General features: G+C 35.4%; 1 protein-coding gene across 1 annotated transcript; it reads right to left on the bottom strand.

Moving 5' to 3' along the window:
* Positions 1 to 15: 15 nt before the first annotated feature.
* AFP (alpha fetoprotein) lies at positions 16 to 22,456 on the bottom strand. Its single transcript, XM_037529770.2, has 15 exons — positions 22,362 to 22,456; positions 21,867 to 21,918; positions 20,794 to 20,926; positions 16,875 to 17,086; positions 14,832 to 14,964; positions 12,914 to 13,011; positions 10,447 to 10,576; positions 8,090 to 8,304; positions 6,421 to 6,553; positions 5,811 to 5,908; positions 4,996 to 5,134; positions 3,339 to 3,562; positions 1,953 to 2,085; positions 471 to 525; positions 16 to 119 (listed from the first exon to the last, which is right to left on the bottom strand). Exons 1-14 carry the CDS (start codon positions 22,444 to 22,446, stop codon positions 481 to 483), a joined length of 1,830 nt encoding a protein of 609 aa, XP_037385667.1. The 5' UTR covers positions 22,447 to 22,456; the 3' UTR covers positions 16 to 119; positions 471 to 480.
* Positions 22,457 to 24,954: the final 2,498 nt, after the last annotated feature.

Below are 24,954 nucleotides of genomic sequence, written 5' to 3'. Positions count from 1 at the left end.
CTATGATAGGAAAATCTTACATAAGAGTTTTTATCATTTCATTAATTTACAAAATGCTTTAAGTCAGTTAGAATTAAAATAGAGTTTACACCAAATCATAAAGTCTTCTTTTCTTCTCCCTGCAATATGAACAAAAACATATTGAGTGTCAATTAAATGAATAGGTACAAATAGTAACTGGTTCTATTTTTCATATCATGAAAATAAAGATAGATAGGAAGGTCTCCTATCTGATGACATTCTCTGAAGCCTTGAAGTAAACCAAAAGAATTTTGAGTCAGTTAAGTCATTACTTTAATACTGCTAGGATAACAAAGTTTTGGCATTTTCAAAATAAATCTTTTACTGAATTGCATTTTATGGCTAAGAAATGTTTATAATGGTAGCTCTTAGGATGCAATTTCACTATACATCAATATTTGGTGAGAGTCAACATTATTATATTCAGCTTTGTCTGAATTTTCTGTTACCTGAAGTAATTTAAACTTGCAGAGCGGCACGAGTTTTAGAAATCAGCTTTGGACCCTGCAAATTAAGATCAAATAAGTGTATCATCAGATAAAGAAAAGGATGTCTATACCAGTTGTACAGTTAGCTCTACAGTGTGGAAGGGTAAAGTCACAGGTTTATAGATTAACCAAGTTCAAATGAAGGCACACATCTCTTAAGCAAACAAACTGGGACAGTGGAAGCCAAGGGGGAAAAAAATCCATGCATAGCAACAATAGATTTTGTATTTTGTAGATCTGTACTAATCTTTACCCTGCCTTTCTCTACAAATCAGTAATAGAAGTCAAAAGGTTTCTAGAGAATTTCTGCTACTATTTGTCAATGTTCTCTACATCTAAATGAATGTATTCTTAAATCAGAGAACATTGATCTTTCTATATCAAATTTATCAGCAGTGGTTTATATCAAATCTATTTTATTAGTTTTTAAAATCTGATTTGGTTACCTGTGTCCCACTTCCTCCTACCAAAAACACAGACATATACAGATAAGTGCACACACTCAAGCACACTCATTTAGATTATAAAGTTTGGAAAACTCAGAATTTCTAAATATTATCTCTTGGGAGTTCATCTAACAAAACACCCAAACTTTTACATTCTGAGATAGATATATTGGCAAAAGGCTGAGTGCTAGAATACCTTTTTAAAATAAAATGATGCTATATGCAAATATATTTAGCAATACAAACCAAAGGTTTACAAAACGTAACCAACTATAAATCCTGTTAAAATTGTTGAATAAGGGCCTCCCAGGTGGCGCAAGGGGTTAAGACGCAACCTATGAAGCTATCCACAGCCACTGAGCAGAGTTCGATCCCCTGCCGGCCAGGGAGCTACCCACATGGCGCGGCAGACCTCTCCTGTCTCGCCCACTCCTCCCTCAGCAGTGTTCTGGTGAATCCTCTCATCACCCCCCCGACCCCCGCTCACACCTCTGGCCTGTACCCCTGTTCTTGTATGCATAAACAAATCTTTTTTTAAAAAAAAAAGTTGAATAGATTAAGATAATTCCTAATTTCTACTTTGTTGATATGCAAAATTGCACTTCAAAATGAGTTAAGAAACGTGCTATAAATAGTCCTGCAATATCTTGTTAGCACAATTAATTTGCTATTAAAACTCTAATCCATTTAGCTTGATTGATCAATTTTAGGCTAGAAACTAACTATGTTATTATCAATTGATTATGTTTCAATATATAGTTTCCACTACTGGGAAATAAATCAAAATTACTAAATCTCTTAACATGTTTTAATATATTTGCTCCTAATACTTAGTGAAAAAATCATGCTTATTCTTTCCACCAATCTATTTCTAAGTGAAATTTAAATATCTCTAGTATTATTTTGAAGTTACAGATTTATGAGGTTTTCTTTACATTATCCATTATAGAAAAATTGCATACCAAGTATTTGGAGTGTGAAAATGAGCTGCACATACCTCTTCTGCAAAGCAGACTTCCTGCCCTTCGCTCTGACAGCACTTTTCCAGTAGGGCAGAGAAATCAGCAATGACGACTTCAAGTTGTTCTTCTGTTATTTGTGGCTTTTGCTTCACAAGGTTAATGAGAAACCTATGATTTAAAACAAAACAAAGAACAAGAGAAGTCTGTTACGCAATGGTATTTATCTAAAGCCTTCCTTGTAGACAATTTTCAGAACCTAGCAACTCCCACCCTAAACCTTCAGGCCATTAACTCATCACCAGATTTACACCTTGTGGAATGTTTTCGTCAGAAAAACTGAGGCCAGAACAGGCCAAAATTTCCACTGGTCTGGACTTGTGCAGATTATAGATGAAACATTATTTCCTAGTTTCACCACATTTATCTATAATGAAATACAGTGCTTTTCTTACTCACTTCCTTTTTTACTTGCTTTCCAGTTTTCTTTTTTAAAGCATGTCTTATGCACAAAGAGGGAAGAAAGAACAATGGACTATGGTGGTAGACCATGAGTAATTCAGTGGTTGGTGCACTATGGTGGTGACACCTAATGGGGGTGATCTTAATATTACTTCAATTAAAAATATAAATAAATTTATAAAAAATTAAAATATATCTTAGCTACATTCATAGACTCACATTTTCAAATCCCTGCCCTCCACAATTATTTCACCTTTACCTCAGCACTGGCCATATTAATTGCCTGCACTACTCATTTCGCAATACTTTCACATTGGAAATACTTTTCAGTTGGATAAATGTTAATCAGGGGAATAGGAAAGGCTTGCCAGAAGAGGTGACATTCTTAATGTACCTTGAAACATGCCTTGGATTATGACAGAGAAAAAAGGGAAGAATAGGTTATCCAAGCAGAAGAAAGACTGCTTACAAAGCGAGTATCAACATGCATGGGAACTTGGAGCACATGAATTCCACTGACTGGCATTACAATCACCACCTATATTAAATTGAAATGTGTATTCCATGTCTTAACCCCACACTTCATGGCTGAATCAAATATTACAATTATCCTCTCCACAAAGAGGAAAACATTTGAAAAACTATTTACTTTAGAATGAAAGTACTCACGTTTATTGCAAAGACATTCCCTCATTCTCCAAAATAGATTGTCCACTTCCCCTCAACCCCAAAATGCATCACAACAATAGCTGCAATGGAAACTATTTTTACAAACAGGAAATGGTCTGCCCTGGTGAATCTTTCTAGACCTAGAATGATGCTGTGAAAACACTGAGACAAACTAACTTGAAAGGCAACTTAAGTGCTTTGGGGTAATAACCTGAGTGTTGTGTGAGGTAGAAGTCTCATTTGTTATTTGATGTTGTCAGTATTTCTCATGTTAGTAAATAACAATTTCTTACTGTTGCTTCATCGTTTGCAGTGCTATACCCTGGGCTTGGCACAGATCCTTGTGGAAGATGAACTTGTCTGCAGAGAATGGTGGAGGCACATATGTTTCATCCACCACCAAGCTGCTGAAGCATGGCCTCCTGTTGGCATATGAAGAAACGCAGCACCGGGCAACACCAGAGTTCACAGGATTCTCTTCATGCCGGAGGCATAACTGTCCAATGATGATGTCAGCCTAGTTAGGAGCATAAGAAAGAAGAAAACAACGAGACTGAATATTAGCCATAAATAGAATCAGGTTTGCAGAAATTGTTGCAATAATTTTTAATGTCTGGCATTTTAAATTAGTATCACTGGAAAATTTTCTGTCTGTGTAGGATGATATGCTGCCATATGAAAGATTCTTGTTTATCATTTATTTGGGATAAGTCACAGTTCTTAATAAGATGTTTCATTGGTGATGTTGATCACAGTCCCTTCAGCCATTTATGTCAGCTCTTTGAAGCATGCTTCCAATTACAAACACTTCAAAGGAGGAGGCAGATGATGGCAAAAGTGTCTACCTTAACTTAGGAAATCAATACATGATTTACATTTCCCACATATATAAAGTTGAGCTTTCTATCTTACTTTAGGGATTCATAGAAGCACTGTCTGAATGAAAGAATTGCACAAACATGCATGCTTACATCCATATAGCTAACATATAGTCCTAATTAAAAAGAAATTGAGCCATTGTGTGTCTATATGGCTTTCCTAGTTTAGAATTGTCCTACTTTCCACTCTTCCAAGGTAATTCTTAAGCACTTTCTAGTAATTTTCAGTAAGATCAATACCTTTTGTGTGCCTACTTTGTATCAGATTATTGTTGAATGAGTTATGTAGATCACCTGTTTCACAAAGGTATAATAGTGCAATTTATAATAATATATATTTGCTCTTCCTACTTGTTTCTGGCACAGGCTCCTAAAAATCTTGGAATTTCCTAATTGATAAGATTTTCAGTTTCACCCCCTGAACTCCAGAAGAAGCAATGTTGAAAATCAATCAACAACGATTAATAATCAAGTAAGTGAAATGTTTGAATTCTGTGAGTCATTTTAGCAACTTCATCATAAAAGAGGATAGGGCTGTGCGATGTTCTGATCTATAGCTAGTCAGTCAGAAGCACACCTATATTTTCAACTGATATCTGAGGTAGTGATGGTGGGAGGGAGACTTGCTTTCTTCTCTACCCTATACGCTGTCAACACAAACAATCTGTCCCCAATCATAATAAAACGATTGTACTACCAAAAGCAAAATAGAAATATAGGTAAAAACAAAATGACTAATTTTAATCTACAAAGTGAAAATTTTCTCTTTTTAACATTAAAATATTTAGTAGACCAAAAAAAAAAATCATGAATTGAATGGCATATTGGTTATTCTGTCTCTCCTGTACATAAAGCTGGTTCAGACAGCCATTCTAGAAGGTCAGGAAGCCTGACCACATGCTAACCATTTAGAGCTAAGAACACTTGCTCCCTTCAACTGCAACCAATGGCTGGAAGAAGTCTAGTAAAGCCACCTCCACATTGAGTTTTACCATTTCCCTTAAATAGAAATTATGAGGTTATTTCCAGTCTAGTGGGGTAGAAACCAGGTGGGAGTAAGCCAAACACTCACCGCTCCCTCACCACAGGCCAAGCGCTTGTCCCCACTGAGCTGGCAACAGGTGGCTGCAGCATTCGTCATCTTCTTGGTGTAGGCCATCAGCTCAGGTGAGGTCAGTTGAGGGGCTTTCTTGGCGTAAGCAACGAGAAATCTGAAAGCATTTTCCACCAAATCTTTCTGAGTCACTTACAAGTTTTCAGACTTCCTATGCGTTCTCAAAGACCCGCTTATGATGTGAGAAGATATGAAGTCAGCTCACTTGTTTGATCCACATGGTATTTGGATCAATGTTTGAGATGAACTCTCTGTAACAACCACATCCTATACTCTTGTCACCCCAACTATCACAATGGGAAACGAATTCTGGGCATTTAATTTTGTTTATTTTGCTCATTCATTTTGATATATATATTTTTTTATTTTTTGTGGTTTTATCTACAACAGGCCATGACAGAATGGATATCTTTTTTGCAAAAATCAGCCTGGTACGGGTAAACCAAACCAGTAGCATAGATCAGACTTCACAGGCCATTCTTGTTCTCCCTGAGAGAGGGGATTTACCATGGTTTGTTTAATCATCACCTGTTAAAGGTATCATGATGATAATAGCATTTGCTATTACTACTAAAGCTATGAATATTGATGCTTAAAAAAGAGGGGCTTTGGGAAAACTGACCTTCCTTTGGGGGAAATTGGATGATTAAATTATACTGACTTCCAAGTTGAAATAGCAACTGAAATTAAAGTAAATATGGGTGACTAAATTCATATTTCTTTCAGGAGTTAACAATTTTAAATCATTAAAAACAGTATTTTTAAGAACATACGCATTTTGCAAGTAATATTCTCCTAATTTCTGGAACAGAGCACAGCTTCGCTTTGCCAATGCGTGGCTCTCCTGGATATATTTCTCTACTTCTTCTTCCTGAAAATACAAACATTATTACATATGTTGTTCTATTTCCAGATATTTAACTTCACATATAAAAATTGACTAATTATATTTTATTCTATTATGATACCAATCTTAGAGAAAACAACTTTAAAATTTTTTCTAATATTAAGCATGGTAAAATGTGAATTGTGAGAGTAAAGCAAATGGACTTTGGGGAGATTAAGCTTAAAACTTTGTGAATCACAAAATTATTTGATGGCAGGATTCAATCTTTGGATAAAGGATTATAGCTCTATCTATACAAAATTCTTGCCTTTCTGGAGCTGTTCCAAAATGAATAGAACTTTCGCTTAACATTTTTATTTCTAATATATGTAAAGCCATTCGTTGTTCACTACCAATTAATAACTACTTAATATGTAGATAACAGGTTAATAGATAAAAATTATTACCAGTTAATAGCTACATGCTTTCAAGCAAACCACATTTTGAAGATTATCATTCAGTTTTTCAAATTACCCCTAAAAAATGGAGCAATTTACCCCTTTATCCTGGCATTCAAGAGGATTTTCAGACTGGGAACACTTCTCTAAAAACTCCTTGTATCCATCAACAGCTCTTAGAACTACTGAGACAGCAAGCTCAATATGCCTTCTTGAATATTCATAAGTAAATCTGAAATATGTATAAAAAATATCATGTTATTGGAATTAACAAATTATTCCTGTGTAATATGGGATTCAGACTTTAAAATTCAAGGAAATAAACCTAGAAACAAAATAGGATTTAAACTATATGAATGGCAAAACTATTAACACAAATCATAATCACTCAAATTGTTCTAACATGGTGTTTTGCATTCTTTTGTAGCCTTCACTTTGCTTTTTCCATTATGGACTTTATATACATTCTTTTACAAATATTTTTCTGGTGCCTACTCTATGCAAACATTTCTTTACGATTCCATAATGTATAGATAGAATGTAATACCTGACTTTGCAAAAGCATACATTATAAGGAGACAAAAAAGAAATGGGTCATCTAATTTCAGGCAGTGGTAAGTCATTGCAGAGAAAGAAGAAAGGTGAGAGGGGAAAGGTGACCCCTAATTTAGAGTGTGCGGTCAAGAAAGTCTCTGAGTGGCTATTTCAAAACAGAAACCTGGATGAAGGAAACCACACATGTCTGGGGGAAGGTAAGTCTTGACTGAGGAAAATTCTACTGCAAGGAACCTTTTCAAATGAAGAACTGCTTCTATTAAGCAAGCAACAGCTTTGGGTGTGTGGGGATGTATAAATTTAAAGACAATTCTTCAATTTATTAATTCTATTGCCAAGTTATAAAAATTGGTTGCATTTAGTTCTACCACTAATAAATTATCAATATGTGTTTTTTAAAGCTGAACTTTGTTCTTGTTTGCATAATGTTATCTAGCAGTGCAAACAATGTGTGAATGTCTAATCTTAATGCAACAATAGAGTAATATCCTCAGGGAATATTAAAAAGAAAATTGGGCCATTTTTTCATTACTACATTAGAAACTGACTCTTAAATTTAGAAAGAACCTTGGAGATCATTAAGTATAATATCCTAAAAGCTGCACACAAATCCCTCCTTTAATAGTGACTATAGACATACGATACAATAAAGATACATGTATTAACTTGAATCCTTGCTTCCCTTAAAGGCAAATGGAATGAGAGCATGTCCTATCAATTATATTACAACCAAACTACTTTCCTGAAGTGTCTCTCAACATGTTTTGACTTCCTTACAAAAATAAAGCCTATTAAATAAATAGCAAATAAACTATTCCAATAAAAGCTCTTCTCTCTAGCTTCAACTAATGAGTTCTGCATTTAGGAGATGTATACAGTGGAAAAGAGCATTCTTAATCAGGAGCCCTTATTACAAAAATATCCACATCTTATTTGAAAGTCCAATGATGGCCTTCATATGAGTGATTCATAAAGAAATGACAATGCTTCTGACTCTAGATAATTTATTCAAACTAAAATACAAACTCCTAAGTCACACCATTAAAAACAGCAGTGTTAGAATATCATAAGAATAAGATAGATCTCATTCCAATAATTTGGTTATTTGTTTTAACACATTAGCTCAAAAACCATATCCATCACTCCCCATTTCAACAGTGGGGTCACATGAGAGTCATTACTTATGTGTGAACATAAATTTAGAGAGTGTTACCTTGCCATGGATATCGCTTTTTCCCTTGAAGTAAATTGGCTGAAATGTCTATCTCCTAAAAACCTACTTAGATTTGGAGATAAGCCTTCAGGTTTTTCATCATTTTCTACACGCATTACACAGAGCCCAAGTTCAAATATGGGCAATTTGCAGCATTCTGCTATTTTGCTTGACAGAAAAGCTTGTTGAGAACATATGTAGGACATAATTCTTTCCTGTAATTGGAAAAATAAAGTATAAGTCTTTAAGGTTTATTCTATAATTCAGGACCTCAGGGATAGTTCTAAGAAGGAAGGGAAAAAGGGAGGGAGGAAGGAAGGAAAAAAAAAGGAAGAATAGAATGAAGTAGAAAGAAGTCATTTACCTTACCTCCCATTTTACTGTTTTCTTCCTACTTTACCTTTCCTGAGTCCCTTCTATCTAACCCTATTGGTTCAATTTTATCTCTTCAGAGCTGTCTACGAAAACCTATTATTATATTTTAATAGGAAGCTTTTTGAAAAACAAGCGATAAATGTACTCCTCAAATCAAATGGCATGCACACTGACGTTTATCATTCTATTCGTACTGAAATTTGCTGCTGACAACATTGGCTGTTGAAGTCATAACATGGACGGCAAACCTAATCTGCAGTAACCCACATGACCTCCAGATGGCAGTCTATACACAATTAAATGACAGTATACCTAAGTGGCCAGAAAAAATTAAGTTTACAAATCCCTATCATAGGACTGAAAATTCTGTGCATTCTCATCAGGGACAATTAGATCTCATTACTCAGCCATTGAAATCCAATTTACATATTATACTGAATTTGATTTTTCCACTTTAAAGAAAAAGGGGTAGTTATGAACACACAAAAAAATGAAATACTAATGAAAATAATCATTATATATATAAGTAAAATTGTCCAATAAAGACTGAGAAAACTGACCTCAAAGAAAAACAAAATACTTTTTGTTAATGTCCCTAATACGCAGGTAGGTACTTACAGAAGAAAAAATAAATAAAGTAGGAAAATCTATTTTGGGGGTCCTCACCCCAGCAGTCTCTGCTGTTCATCCACCTTAGGTGTCCCTTACAGCCTGGGTCCTGCTGACTTTAAAGGATATCGCAACCAAATTTCCATGGAACTGGGCTGAACTGAGCATTTTATCTTCACATTTAACAGCCCCCTGGAAACAAAGTTCCAGCCTTGATTTTCAGTGACTATAAGCTTCCTTAGTGGAAGAGTTATCACAATGGACCAGACAGGGAGTCACCTGGGAATAGAGTAGCATCTCATACAATATCTAGGAGGCCTAGAATTTGATTCAAACTAGACTAACTCCACACTACTTAACAGTAACTGGCTAGGATATGCCCAAGGATTTTGCTCTTGGGTTTGTTTGTTGTTGTTTTTTTTTACCTTGGGTTTTTAATTCACCTACAGTTCTTTATTCACACCTTTTTTTGTCATAGCTAACTTTTTTACTTTGGAAAATAGTTTCTTCTATTATATTTTATAGTATTCATATAATAGATAAATGAGTATATAACATGTTATTTTACTTATGCTAAGCATTGTGCTGGCAGTCTTGGAGCTAACAGTAAATGAAAGGCAATGCCTTCTTAATCTAAGGAGGTCACATGTCTTATCTCTTCTAACAAAATATAAATGACTTGAAGTCAGTTTGTGCCTCCATAACAAGTGTCCCTCAAGTATCTAGTGCATAGAAAATATTCAAATATGGGCCTCCCCGGTGGTGCAGCGGTTGAGCTCTGGGCTGCGAAGCTGCCTGTGGCCTCTGCAGCACCGGTTCGATCCCCGGCTGCTCCCCTGCCACCAGAGGAGGGCCCCACATGGCTTGCAGACCTCCCCTGCCGCCCGCTGCTCCCCTCAGCAGTGTACTTCGGTCCTTCTGCCTGCTCTGGTCCCCACTCTGGCTCTGGTATATTCTCTCACCCTCCAGCGCTTCTGACTGTACCCAGTGCTTATATAAATAAATAAATAAATCTTAAAAGAAAATATTCGAATATATCTGTCAAATGAAAAAACAAATGGATGGAAAGGCAAATACATTCAAAATAGTCTATCTCCCAAGAGTCTGTATGGAGATGTCAAGAGGAGCTACCATCTCCTTTAAAAATGTGAATGAATGGGCTTGGATCTCACAGAGGAGTGTACTTCTGAAAAGAGAATAGCAAGATCAACATAAAATGGTTTAATTTTTTTAATCAAGAAGTCTGTTATTTCACCCAGTCAGTTAATTAATATACCCTGTGACCCACTGAAGTAGACAGCCTTTTCCCATTTAGAATGAAAGAAAAAGAAAAAGAATGGAAAGACATGTGTTTAGGAAGCAAGGCTTTTTACCCCATCCTGGATACACTCCAGCATGTTTCCTCGGCAACATTCCTCATGTATGTGAGCCACATCCAGGACCAGTTTCTGAATTTCTGTGAAATTCGCTTTGGGAAACTTTTGACTCAGTTCGGTAGTAACTCTGGTGGTGAGGGTGAAAGAATTAGAGATCAATATGGATTATGAAAATTAAATAACATTTCTGGACTATCAGTACATTTGTAGCTCCAAAGAGAAAGATCTGAAATGTTCTTGTTACTTGAAAAAGAAAAGAGAGGGCCTCCCTGGTGGTGCAAGGGGTTAAACACAGCATTGTGAAGCTATCTTCAACCTCTGCAGCACAAGTTTGATCCTCTGCTGGCCAGGGAGCTACCCACATGGCGCAGCAGACCTCCCCTGTCTCGCCTGCTGCTCCCCTCAGCAGTGTATTTCAGCCAGTCCACCTGTTCTGTTCCCCACTCTGTCCCTGGTGACTCCTCTCAGCCCCCACACCTTTGGCCTGCAACCTAGTTCTCGTATACATAAATAAATAAATCTTAAAACAAAAAGAAAAAGAAAAAAAAAAGAGAAACTGTTATAAGTCTTATTGGTTCCAAACCAACCCTTTAAGGAATGGCTCTATAAATTGTGACCTTGACTCCCAAATGGTTTGGAAGTAATTTTCTTTCTCTAAAACCTTTCCTGTGAATTCCAATGAAATCTATCTTTTTGCTGTTCATTCTTAATGCTGAACATTTGGGGTTATTGTTGTGAGTTAAGTGGGAAATAATTGAAAAGGTGAACTATTAAGAAATGGAAAAATCCAAGAGAATACGAACCATTTTTTTCCGTAGGAGGGAAAAAATACTTCTGAAAAAAAGGGAAGGGATCATGTTTGCAAATCAATGATACAGGACCAAAAACATGGAGAAGCATGTAGTATGGCCAAAAAGGGAAAAAATAAGAATTATTATTCCTTCTACATATTTCAATAAATTTTAAGAAATACTAGGAGAAATCACTACTTCCTAGAACAACTGGTGGTGTTGTTACTGATAAAGATGAATCATGCGTATACATAAAACCCTTTGATTAGCAGCTCAGGTGCTTCCTATATTAGAAATAAGTCATCATAAAAGTTGGAAAATACTTAAAACAAGTTATAGAGTTTAAAATTCTCTAATAAGCACAATAAAAAGTAAAATGGGACATGTTAAATTCATGTTAGCAATGTTTTTAACACAACTTACAAAAATCATTTCATTATACAATCAATATAAAACCTATGAATGAGATATTATACTTTCTTCTTTTTATACTATCTTTGAATCTGGGGTATATGTTACACTTAGACCACCGATCCTCATTTGTGCCTGCAACATTGCAAATGATCAGGAGCTGCATGTGGCTGGAGGCTTCCATATTGGACGGTGCAGTTCTAAACCACTGGTAATTCTTATTCTTACATCTGTCCTCAAAATGTCATTTGTCAGGATACAGACAATTAGAAATCACTACATTGTAAACAAGTAGACACGAAGAAAACAATATACAAGGATTTAGAAAAATTGGGTTCTAGTGACCAGTAGTGTGATCTTGGATGAATTGCTTTAATCTCTCTCTTGCCCTCAAGTTACTCACGTCTATAAATGAAGGGGGTGGACAGGATAATCCCACTGTTTTTTGTTTGTTTGGTTTTTATTTAATATTCCAGTTCGCCCAAACAACAAAGATAGAAAATGAGGCAGAGTTAGATTAGATGTATGGACGGATGAATGGATAAATAGATAAGTAGATGGTAGGTTAGTAGGTAGACGCTAGATAGATAAAGACTATCAAGGATAAAGAAGGCAAATGGATATGTTAAGTGTAAGTGTGAGATCAATTGAAAAAACCCCAAATTTGCCTTTAAGCTAGTTAGCAACCGGGATAAGAAACTTCAGTGAGTTTCATTGTTCTAATCGGCTAAAATACTTGCCAGTTCTTCAAAGGTAACTTTTTTTCCTGACATAGTTTTCGATATGATTGCCTCAAATGAATATTTTCATAGGAAGCAATAATTGACGTAACAAACTTTATAGTAAACTAGGAAGCAGAATTAATATCAGTAATTTCTTGTTAAGCCAAAAATACATCAGTTAAGACTAATCTATTCTGTAGAGAATTCAGAATCTTTATAGAGATTCTAGGTCTAATGATGAGGTATAATTTTATTGTAGGCCAGAACTTAAGAGTATCTGAAAGAATTGCTAAAGATATTTATACAAATCTCAAATACCTTCTCTAAATAGCGTCTCATCTAGACATTAGTTAAGTTTGGAACAAGTGCTAGCAGATTGATGTGTTAACTTCCTTCCAATCCTATGACCTCATGATTCTAATGACATTTGCTCACATCAAAGGAAACTACATTCTCTAAAACAGTGACGAGAAGAAATCAAATTGTAAAACGGAAGTTCTGCAAGGGTCACCTTCTTCCCTAGAAATTGCTTAAACTTACATGGCTTCAGAGGTTTGGGGTCCAAATTTTTTTATCACTGCACACATATGTTGATTTACCAAGCTGCTTTCTCTTAATACTTTTGTTATAGATGCGGCCTAGATATGGAAGAAACAGGGCATCAAGAAAGTGTGTATTTTTTTTTCAGGCTCTAATAATTAGAAATAGGTAATTAGATATAGGTAAAATATGAAACTACTAAAATTCTTTACTAATAATTACAAATGAATATGTGGAAGACAAAACAAAGTCTAGATGTCTGACTGCAGATTTGAAGTTAAGAGAGGGGGAGGTTTGGGGAAGAGATGCAAAGAACTGGTGGAAGATTATGGGTATGTTGATGATGGTTGTGGTGTGAACCAAGAGCCTTAACTTATATACAGTGTTGTAGACTAACATTACCTAAGTAAACATAATACAATTTGGGCCTCTCTGGTGGCGCAGGGGTTAAAGACAGCGCTATCAAACTTTCACCAGCCACTGAAGCATGAGTTCAATCCCCCTGGCTGGCCAGGGAGCAGCCCATATGGTGCAGCAGACCTCTCCTGCCTGGCCCGCTGCTCCCCTCAGCAGTGTATTTCAGTACACTGTTCTGCTCTCCACTCTCTGGTGAATCCTTTCATTCCCCTCACCTCTGGCTTACACCCCAGTTCTTCTATGCATAAATAAATAAATCTTTAAAATAATAATAATAATAGGGCCTCCCCTGGTGGCACAGCGGTTGAGCCCTGGGCTGTGAGGCTGCCCGCAGCCTCTGCAGCACAGGTTCGTTCCCCAGCAGCCAGCGAGGGTCCCACCAAAAAAAAAAATAATAATAATAATATAATTTTCAGAAAGCTAAACATAAAAACGTAATACATTTTTGCAGAACTTCATTCTTTTAAGTTCATTTATATGCATTTGTGCCCAACAGATTTACAAAACATACCTTAAAACCAAAATATTAAAGCTTTTCAAATTGGGATAATGAATAAATGTACTTTTATTTTTTTTTTTTTTTTATAGAGGCATGCTTTATTTATTTGTTTGCTGGTTTGTTTGTTTTGTTTATACATGCACTGGGTACAGTCAGAAGCGCGGGAGGGTGAGAGAATTCACCAGAGCCAGAGCGGGGAGCAGAGCAGGCAGAAGGACCGAAGTACACTGCTGAGGGGAGCAGCGGGCGGCAGGAGAGGTCTGCACGCCATGTGGGACCCTCCTCCGGTGGCCGGGGAGCAGCCAGGGATCGAACCGGCGCCACAGAGGCCGCGGGCAGCTTCGCAACCCAGCGCTCAACCGCTGCGCCACCGGGAGGCCCCTAAATGTACTTTTAAACAGCTTTATAACAGATTAAAATCTGAAAATTTCTCAATATCTTTACAGTCACAAAAAACTTAAGTTTGTATTTCAACCTGACATTGTGGAAATGATGGCAATTCTTAGGAAATTCTTGTTGCAAGTAATTAATTGTGGATATCATTCTAGCCATCGTAGCCTAAGATAGCTATTCACTTTTCTAAATCAATTGTTGTTAAATGACAATAATGCTTACACCTCAAATTTATTCTAAGGACTAAAAGAAATAATAAATGTAAATCGTTTTTCATAAATCTCTTTCCTTGTTTTCTCTTTCCTTGTGCTCTTCCTGTTTTCCTCCTATTCCATCTCCTTTTACCCCTCTTTTACTTCTTACTCCTCTCTGTTTTATTTATACTATCATCTCTACATCTTTCTTTATCTCACCAAATTCACTTCCTGACTAATAAGATAATTGTTGGTTAATGAATGAATAAATGACTGAATTAAAAAACAGCCCAAAGAGTATCAGGCTGCTGAAATATATTCTGAAGATGGAGCTCTACACGCAATATTTAACTTGCTTTATATGAGTCATAGCCAGATCAAAGTATTGGTTCAGATAGCCACACAAATATAATACCTTCGTTTGGAAGCATTCAACTGCGTTTTCAGCTTGGCAGCAAGGTGGAATTATTTTGTCATAGTGAACAGCCAAAGAAAGAATTGTAGATGCATACAGGTAGGGGTGTCTTCTTGCCATCTCATAGATATAGCTGTAAAATGAAATAGTTCAGTAAGATTAAAAACACATACAAATAAGAACACTACTACTTGGAAATGGACTCTGAAATTAGTTTAAAAATTCAAAAAGTCATATTTTTCCTACATGTCACCAAAAATTTTTCTCACTGAAGATTCCCAAGGTGGGGGGAAATCTGATAGCTGACATAACATGTTCTAGTATGAAAAGAAAATAGGCAGAAATGTTCACTATGATTCTTATTAAAGCATCTTTTTTATAATCCTATGCAGATATGTTTCAGGGGCAGCAAGGACAGACCTCCACAAGTAAAACAGAGAAGTAAATTTTTTTGCCTGTTCAGTGCAGAATGTAGTTATCCACCTTGGCGTTTTCCATAGTGGAGATGTTCTAAAGGAAGACTCTATTTCTCTGGCTTAGCGAAAAAGAAGTGATTGAAAGTTAGATAGGACCTCCCCTGGTGGCGCAGGCAGTTGAGCACCAAGCTGTGAAGCTGCCCGCAGCCTCTGCAGCACCGGTTTGATCCCAGCCAGCCTGTAAGTGTCCCACATGGTGCAGCAGACCTCTCCTGTCTCACCCGCTGCTCCCCTCAGCAATGTATTTCGTCAGTCTGCCTGTTCTGTTCCCCACTCTGTCTCTGGTGAATCCTCTCACCTCAGTACCCCAGATCTTGTATAAATAAATAAATCTTTAAAAAAAAAAGTTAGATATAAGCTAACCCAACAGAGAATCTGGAATCAAATCCCATATTGGGAATGTATTACTGGTGTTCTCTAAGTCAACTGTCGTAACATCTAAGCTTCAATTTCCTCAACTACAAAATGGGAAGAAACAGGAAAAAGAATAGGAAACTGATAAGGATACTTCAAAGGGTGCTTATAAGCATTAATTTCATCATTTATACCATACACATAGGTTTCTACAACATTCTAAAAGTATAATTGTAAGCCATGTTTGTGAACTTTAAACATTTTGGGGTTATGAACATTTCTATTTTCTAGGCAATTTGGTCCAGAAGGAGACATTTTGTATGATTTTAGTAAACTCTTGGGCAAGCTAAAATTGAAAGATTAGAAGACAAAAAGCAAGGTGTACCTCAAAAGACTACAGGAAATGCTGGTGATTTGGTGTGTAGTCTATTGGTAAGTCCTTCTCAAGAGCAAATTTCAACTTTAAGTAAAATGGTATGTAATGACACTAGTTTCCCAGAGGCTAACTGATACAAAAAGAGTTAATTTCTGATACCAAAAGAGTTCATTTCTGATGGCACATTTGTGGTCATAGAAACATGACCAAACTTCTAAAGAATGCAAACATGTCTAATGTCAAACAACCATTTGTATTCATTCATTCATTCATTCATTCACTCATTCATTCAATTTCCAACCTGCTTAGTCCAGTTAAGGGTCACTGGAAACCGCAGCCTATCCTGGAAACTCGAGGTCCAAGTTGAAGAACCAGTCCTAGAGAGGACACATTCCATCATCGGTCACACACACACCCCCAACACTCACTCGGACTAGGACAAGTGAAATATGCCGGTCAATCTGATGAAAGGAAACCTACTATCTGAAGAAAACCCACACAGAAAAGGAGAGAATGAGCCAATTCCACAAAGACAGTAGCCCCAGCTAAGAATCCATTTTTATCCTTCTCATTAACATTGTAACAAAATGAACCTGAATGGAATGACCTTAATCAAGGACCTGCCTTACTGTATCTATTTATTGTGCCGTGCAATCAAAATATACAATGAACATTGTCCAACTCATTTTCTAGTCCAGGACCTCAGCAGATGTAACACCAAACACTATTTCTACTTCTCCACATTTTAGAGTACATCTATAATTTGCAGAAGTACTGGATTCTGCTTGGTACGCCTCTTTATCTGGGTCTTAATTTACCGTTCAGTTGGATCCTTACCGATTCATGAATGCCTCGCTATTTTTCTCGTACGCCTTACAACTCGTGACAGGTTCTGGAACTTGGAAGGGTGGAATGGATGCTGGGGCAGCCTTTTTGCGTGCTAGCAAACAGTTATGTCTTTCCTCTTCACTTTGGCTGCAGCAGTCTGCAAGTCCATATTTTTCAAGAATTTCCTTCTCATGGCAAATTTCTTCCAGAAAGACAGGTAACTATAAAAAAAAAATTATTTTTAAAGAAATACAACTAGCTTCACCTAAAATTTTTGGAAAATATGTGAAAATTTTTTGATATTCACTAAGTACTAAAGATTAAGAAATTAATTCCCCATATAACTTTCAATATATTTTGTTTCAGCCTGAGGAGGTTGCTTTCCTTGATGCCTTTTGGAAATGGAGATTTAGTTTCCAACCTTGAATAATGCATATGACTACCAGACAAATTTATATCATTTTAAAAAGAAAAAGAACATTCAATATTTATTTTGTTTCACCAAAAAACAATTTTCCCATTTTTATTTATATGTTTTTACATAATTGTTCATTTTTGTACAATGTTTGATTTCTCCTCTCAGGTGTTGTCCCCATAAAATTCTCACCACCAAGACACCTGTGAACCATCACTATCGACTCTTGTGCTCTTCCTTCCTGTTTTGATCCCTCTCACTCCCCCTCCTCTGCTGAATATCTCTGATTTATAGTTTGACTGCTAGTTTTGTCTTTTTTCCCCCGATCCCTTGTAACATAGGTTTCTCTATTTTCCTCCTATAAGTGAAACTATCCAATATTTCTCTTTTTCTTTCTGACTTATTTCACTGAGCATAAGCCCTTGCAGCCCCATCCGTGTTGCTGTGAATGGCATGAGTTTATCTTTTTTGATTACTGAGTAGTATTCCACTGTGTGTATATATATATATATATATATATATACATACCACATCTTCTCAATCCACTCATCTGTTCGACCAAAAAACATTTTGAAATATTTTATTTTCCCTTTTATCAAAAATTTGCCCTCATGCTCTAAAAGATTTTTTTTGATTTAAACCATTTTCAAACTTAATTATTCTGTGGGGAATTCCTATAATAAGACATTGATCTAAAATTGGATATTGGTACTTTGGTGGTGGGCATAGTATAGCAACATACACCTAAAAAGTTATAAAACTATCTCTCCAAATAACATACAATGTTTTAAAAATTAATGTTGCCTCAGTAAAAAATATTATACTTTTTTTATTTTATTTTTTTTGAAGATATATTTATTTATTTATACAAGCACTGGGCACAGTCAGAAGCGTGGGAGGGTGAGAGAATTCACTAGAGCCAGAGCAGGGAGCAGAACAGGCAGAAGGACCAAAGTACACTGCTGAGGGGAGCAGCAGGCGGCAGGAGAGGTCTGCACGCCATGTGGGACCCTCGCCAGGCAGCCGGGGATCGAACTGGTGCTGCAGAGGCTGTAGGCAGCTTCGCAACCCAGCGCTCAACCGCTGTACCACCGGGGAGGCCCAAATATTATATTTTTTTTAAATAAAAGTATTTTTAATGTATGCATTCATGAAGAAAATTGGTTATTATTTTCATATACACATCAGAATAACTTAAGGAATAGAAAAAATAGCATCAATCACTTTTCAGCAGTCATACATATTTAATTAAATAAAATTTGAAATAGTCATTGCCTTAATTTTAACAAAACGAGATGATGACACTAATATTCTGAAGTGTACTTGTGAGGAATACATGTGTCTCATTTATTTCAGAAAACTTTTTGTTAAAAAAAAAAGAGAGAAAAGAAAGCTTTTTGTTTAGCTTTTATAACTGGTAATATTTAGAGAATCCTGGAAATCTGTAGTAGGACTTAAGATATTTTATTCAGGGCCTCCCTGGTGGCACAAGAGGTTAAGCACCACACTTTGAAGAAATCCACAGGCTCTGCAGCACGAATTCAATCCCCGGCCCGCCAGGGAGCAACCTACATGGCACAGCAGACCTCTCCTATTTCGCCCGCTGCTCCCTCAACAGTGTATTTCAGTCACTCTGCCTGTTCTGCTCCCCACTCTGTCTCTGGCGAATCCTCTCACCCACCATATCTCTGGCCTGTACCCCAGCTCTTGTATGCATAAATAAATAAATCTTTTAAAAAAAGATATTTGATTCATAACCAATATGTTTATAAACTATATAGTTCATAACCTATATAAAAATCAAGTCTTTAAGTTTATAATGATAAATCACCAATGTAACATTGCTTTGAACCTCTCACTGGAACTAAAGTTGCAGCATAGAATGCATTTTGTTTAATTTATACAGATTTTCAGAAGATTATCAGGACAAATGAAAAATGGAGAGCAAAACCAGGATTTCTATCAATTTCAGATTTTTATCAATTACAGATTCAAAATACTTAAAATCAAAGTATTAGAATCTGTAACAGGTCATCTCCTCTACACTATTCCTATCTTTTTGGCCACTTTATGAACCCACCATGACAGAGGATTCTCTGAATAAGTTGTTCCATCATTGGGTAGTTCTTTTATTATAAAGTTCCTGTCAATATTGAGGAAAAACAATGATAATTATTATTATTTGAACTTCTACATTAAGACATCCTTATATTAAAAAAGTTTATATGGTTTACCTGAAATGCAAACATAAGTGAGCATCATGTTGTTTGTTTGCTAAATCAGGCAACCCTACAAATGTGCTATCCACATTTGTACTATACACTATAATGTAGGACATGGTCAGGGTACAGTTCTGAGTACACCAAGATACACCAGCTAATTCCAAGGGTATTTGTCCTGGAGACACATGGTTTACATCTCGGTTATGAGTTCCTTAACCAAGTTACTCTACCTCTCTGTGCTCCAGCTTTCTTGGCTAGACCATTAGCATCTATCTTTAACAATTACTGTAAAGATGAAATAATTTAATATTTGTAAGCAAAGCAGCTATTCTGCCAATAAGTTCCATCTAAGTTCTCTTGGCTCACTGAACATCCATTCTGATTCATCAGTGCTATGTTCTATGTCATAAAATATTTGATTTCCAATGTGTCTATAACTCCCTAGAAAATGCCTGTCACTGAATACTTTAAAAATTAACCCTTATTGCAATTTTTATATCAATTACCATGGCAATCTTGAAGTGGAAGCTTTTATTATTCCTTATTTTATAGAAGGAAACTTGCCAGAGTCCGGCTCTGGTGAACAGGGTTGAGTGTGGAATCTGATTGTGCCTTGAGCCATGGAAATTCCCAAGAAATGATAAATACAAAGTAGAGTTTAAGAGGGAGCCAGAGGATGCAAGGCTTCTCATTTGTGTTTAAGCATCCTGAGTGTCCAGTGTAACTCACTTTTATTGTGACTCACTCCCTCAGGTTAGTTACTAGACAATGAAGTATTTTTTTAGCATTTGGCCTTGTCCAGGCACACATTTACCTCCATGGTTTTGTTCCATCAAGTTATTTATTTATTTTTTTAAATCTAGTTTGTCCCCCAGACATAGCTTTGTAGACATAAGAAAGAACATCTTGGTCTGTATACAGGTCATCTTCCGGCCCAAGCTGATCAGTTTTTAGCCATGACCTTGATGTTTTCCCTGTTTCAGCACTGCATGCCTTAAGGATCTTCAACAGAAACTAAAGCTCAAGGAAGTTAATTAACATGCCCATGATCATGCAGAAACTCTTATTTCAGAACCTTAGCTCTTAATGTCCATGACTGTTTTGTCTTTCTATAATAGGTAATCATTGTTTCACCTTATGCTCTATTCAGCAATTGAGAATTAATCTAATGTCACTTTCATACAACAGGTCTTCAAATATTAAAATGTATTTCTCATGCTATCCCTGTATCTTCTCTGCTGCATGCTAAATTTTAGTCAACTATCACAGTGCTTTTTAAAAAAGGTCTTACCTGGTTTTCTAGACACTCTGTGGGCTGATCACTGCCTGTGGGTTTCTCAATTACAGCCAATACATCTTTCACCATTTTGCTTACTTCTTCATAAGTGGCTTCTTGAACAAACTGAGCAAAAACTATGGTAGCTCTGAAACAAAAATATATTTGAATGCTTAAGCAACAAATTTATATAAAGTTTCTTTCCTCAACTTATTTTTTGTCTGCTTGGTTTTATTTTCTATTATGTTATAACCTCCTTAGTGGATGACATTTGCTAAAATTTTATGTGAAATGAGTTCTAGTCATCCAGAAAAAATGTAAGTATTCTTCTTGTCTCTATCTGCTATAAATATATCTGTATTTGTTAAAAGTCAAAGAAGATTTCTCACAAAAGGGCTTCTTCCTTTTGTGGTCACCACTGTAATGCACCCATAATTGAGTTTCCCTGTGTTCTTTATATCTCCATTAAATTTAAGGAAAGACTTGTTCACTAGACGTCTGCCTGTCTCTACTCCCAGTATGATCAAGATTTAATTCAAGACTGCAGTGCTTTGGATTGGACCAAACTATTGCCTAGTAAGTTTCTGTGTGCAAGAAGTAGTAGTAGAAATACATTATTTTAAATGACGTATTGGAAACTTCGGAAGCATGGAGTGGGAAGAAAGATTGCATCCAAGGGTACAATACACCCTCTATAATAACAGAAAACAGCATATTTTACCTTCCATTATTTGCTTCTAGGATTAAAAGAATATTCAGAGCAGAAAATACAGTACTATTATTCTATTGGAATTGAAAGGAAAAATTACTGAACTCATATATGGTTACCACTTAAAGAGACACTAATCTTCAATTCTTACAATCTGATTTGGTTTGTCCCATGGAGTTTCAAGGAATCTAGAGGCTAACATCAAAGACAAAAGCCAATAGTTCTATCTCCTCGATATCAATTAATAACTTTTTTTGACATTATTCAATTTGTTTTAGTACTTTTAAAAAGGGATAAGGCTATCTAATTTCTTTTAATTACCAGACTTAAATAATCATTGCTTTGTGTATTAAAATACATTTATATAAGCAAAACTTACATGTCAGCTAAATTCACCTTTGCAGAACATTTGGAAGAGTCCAATATCGAAGCTGGAAAGTGGAAAAAAAAAAAATCATGAAAAATGTTTCCTCTTCACATAATGACACTTTTTTCTGAAGTAAAAAAAAAATTTATATATATATATGTGTATATATATATATATATATATATATAGAGAGAGAGAGAGAGAGAGAGAGAGAGAGAGAGAGATTCCTTATTTTATCAGTCTGTTTATGAAGGAGCCAGGATTATGACCTAGTAATATACAAAAAAGAATTCAACATGGAGCAATTAAACCATTTATGGATAATATTAAGCTCTACCATACTTTTGTAAGCCTCTTGTAGAGTTAAAAGGTTGTCATTTATTTAGATATTCACCAATTAAATATTGCCTTCTATACGGTATAGGAAACATGATCAATAAATCAAGACAAATGAATAAATGAAAATTTAAGAATTTTGATAGAGAAAAAATAAAAACAATATCTTACCTATTCCATATGCATTTCTATGCATTGTTCTGGATTCAGTAAAATTTAGTAGGAAAATTAAAAAAAATGATATCAGCCACTTCATGGTTGGTAGCTATTTTGTTGATGTCAATGGTAGGAGATAGAATATGGAATATCATGCTGAAATTCTTTTATACCCTTTTTAAGCAATCCTGTTAACTAGTAATCTTTGTGCATCAATTATTTTCTTAGGTTACAAGTGAGACAACTTGCCAATAATTAACATCTCAGGGATTCTTTACATTTTATGTTCAAGGACACAGACCTTTTTGTGGGCGGAAAAGGGAAAAAAACTTGCAATTCATTCCATTTTGCAAATATAACACATAGTCTTCTCAAATGACAAAGAAATGATAGTCTCCTAAATTACACAATAATTAATTCCTTTCAAATTAAAAAGTTAATGGGGCATTAAAGAAAAAACAATGCTAAATGCATTGATTTATTAAAAAATATATTGATTGCAAAAAAATATATTGATTGCAAATCTATCATATGCCAGGCGTTGTATATATTGTTTTACTAACTCAGACTTTCATTGAAGAAGATGTTCCCTTAGTATTATTTGGCTGTTTAGCTCAAAAATACTTTTCACATGATTTGTATGTCAATAGCCCATTTTTAAGTATAAGTATACTGTGTTTGGCTTAACATAGAGAACTTAGATCACAAACACTGGAGATGAACCAAATCCTATAATAATTTTATTTGTTGCAAAATGTTTTTGTATCTTTGTTAAATTGCAAAGGTCAGCCAAACTGACCCTGGGAGTTGATTTGGCAACTAGAAATGATTATGTTAATATTAAGTAAAGGGCACTTAAACAAATGCCACCTGATTCTAGAATAAATACAGTACATTCATAAAATAGAGTAATATGCATCCACCAAAATAATTATGTCAAAGAATATTTATTGATACAGAAATATATTCATAATATATCACTTAGTGAAAACGGGGAAATAATATAAACAGAATGGTCAGATCTGGTACCTCCTCTTTCCCTCCCGGGAAAAAATTGTGTAGACTGAAAGACAGAAATAATAGACCACAAAATATTAACGTTGAGTTTCTCTGTATGGTAGGATTACAAGTGAATTTCCCATTCTTGCTCTCCTTTGTTCTCTTTTTAAAACTTATACAATGAAAGGGTGATATATAATTTTAAAAGGTAAAATTAAAAAAATAAGTTGAATTTATTTTTTTAAAATAGATTATACTGCAAGTCCTGGGGTGCACATTTAAATAAAATTCTACCACTTTATATAAATTTTAGTACATGTAGGAAATACAAAGATTTCAAAGATACAAAGATTTATCATAGCATTTAGAGATTCTTCAATGCTGGTTAAATAAAATTCACATCATTTGGTAATTTTTGTTTTCTGCTGCACGTGGCCATGGTAGGTTTTATCTCCAAAGAAGCAAGCTAAAAAGAACAGGTCTTCTTCCTCACTCCACAATGAGAGGCATTGCTGGTCTTGTCTTCTCACTTGGGTATTAATTCTACTACCCCTAGATAGGCTCTTTACTCAAATGACATAAAAACAAAGGCTTTAGTTACTAAGAACTGAACCCATTTTATGGAGTGAACTATACACAGTTTGTTGAAGCATCAACAAAATATCCAAAAACCTATTATAGAGCCTGGTCCCTAATCAGCACTCAATAACATTTGCTGAATAAATTATGAATGTTTTAATTTAAGAACAGCAATTTAAGGTAAAGCAAGAGGTTACATTTGGCAAATCCCACAACTTCTAAACTCTGAAATCTTTATGATGTCACAAGTTTAAAACTTTGCAAAAGTTACAAAATAAACTTTACAAATAAAAATTTATATATGTATACATAGAGAGATATGGATTTATGTGTATATTGCTCTGTAAAGGGAATTTCCAACAAGCTGATAAGTGTGACATCTCAAAACCTTTTAAAATCAAGTTTATATCTCATCCTTAGACAAAGGAAGCCTACAAAAAGATTTCTTAGAAGTTTTTGCAATAATATGGTCCAATTAGAAGTTTTGCAATAATATAGCCCAGGAAAGGGCCCGTATGAGAACAGTAGTATGGGAAGTAGTATGGGTGGGAAAAATCAAAAGGATCTACTTAATATGTGCTCAAGTTTGGACATATTGACCTTAAGATACAATGATCAGTTTATTCCAACACTCCTTGTATATGCCTATTTTGTTAATTACTTAATTACTAAGCAGAATATGCTCATTTGCATGCAGAAGTATCTTTAAGATCGCCAAGTATAGTAGTGGGTAGGTAGTTGAATAGTACTTTTTATCCTTTGGAACAAGATTTGGGCTAAAGGTGAGATTCAGAAATCATCAATTTGTGGAGGATTATTACAGCTATGTGAATGGATGAGAGAGGGATGATGTTGAACAGAGTTACCTTGAGGAACACCAATATTGAAGACAAAAAATAAAGAGGAGATTTGAACGAGAGTTTGTCTACTCACTGCAAACAATCCTTGATCAATGTGTGTCTTTACTCAAAGTTTTGTCCTAAGTTCATAGTTCACATCAAATGCTTTTCCATTACTCTAATTTTCACTG

This window comes from Talpa occidentalis, unplaced genomic scaffold (assembly GCF_014898055.3).
Source record: "Talpa occidentalis isolate TD23 unplaced genomic scaffold, MPIMG_talOcc4v2.1 talOcc4.6, whole genome shotgun sequence".
NCBI classification, from domain to species: domain Eukaryota; kingdom Metazoa; phylum Chordata; class Mammalia; order Eulipotyphla; family Talpidae; genus Talpa; species Talpa occidentalis.
Note: the sequence above shows the minus strand (reverse complement) of the source record. Positions and strands in the feature narration are given on the sequence as shown.

Bases quoted from the DNA above. Each gene is read 5' to 3' on its own strand.
- AFP (XM_037529770.2), bottom strand. From the start codon at position 22,446: ATGAAGTGGCTGATATCATTTTTTTTAATTTTCCTACTAAATTTTACT. The intron at 14,965-16,874 runs GTAAGGATCCAA...TTCATTTTACAG, and splicing joins AGCGAGGCATTCATGAATCG to CTATATCTATGAGATGGCAA. The intron at 3,563-4,995 runs GTGAGTGTTTGG...GCTCCTAACTAG, and splicing joins TGGCCTGTGGTGAGGGAGCG to GCTGACATCATCATTGGACA.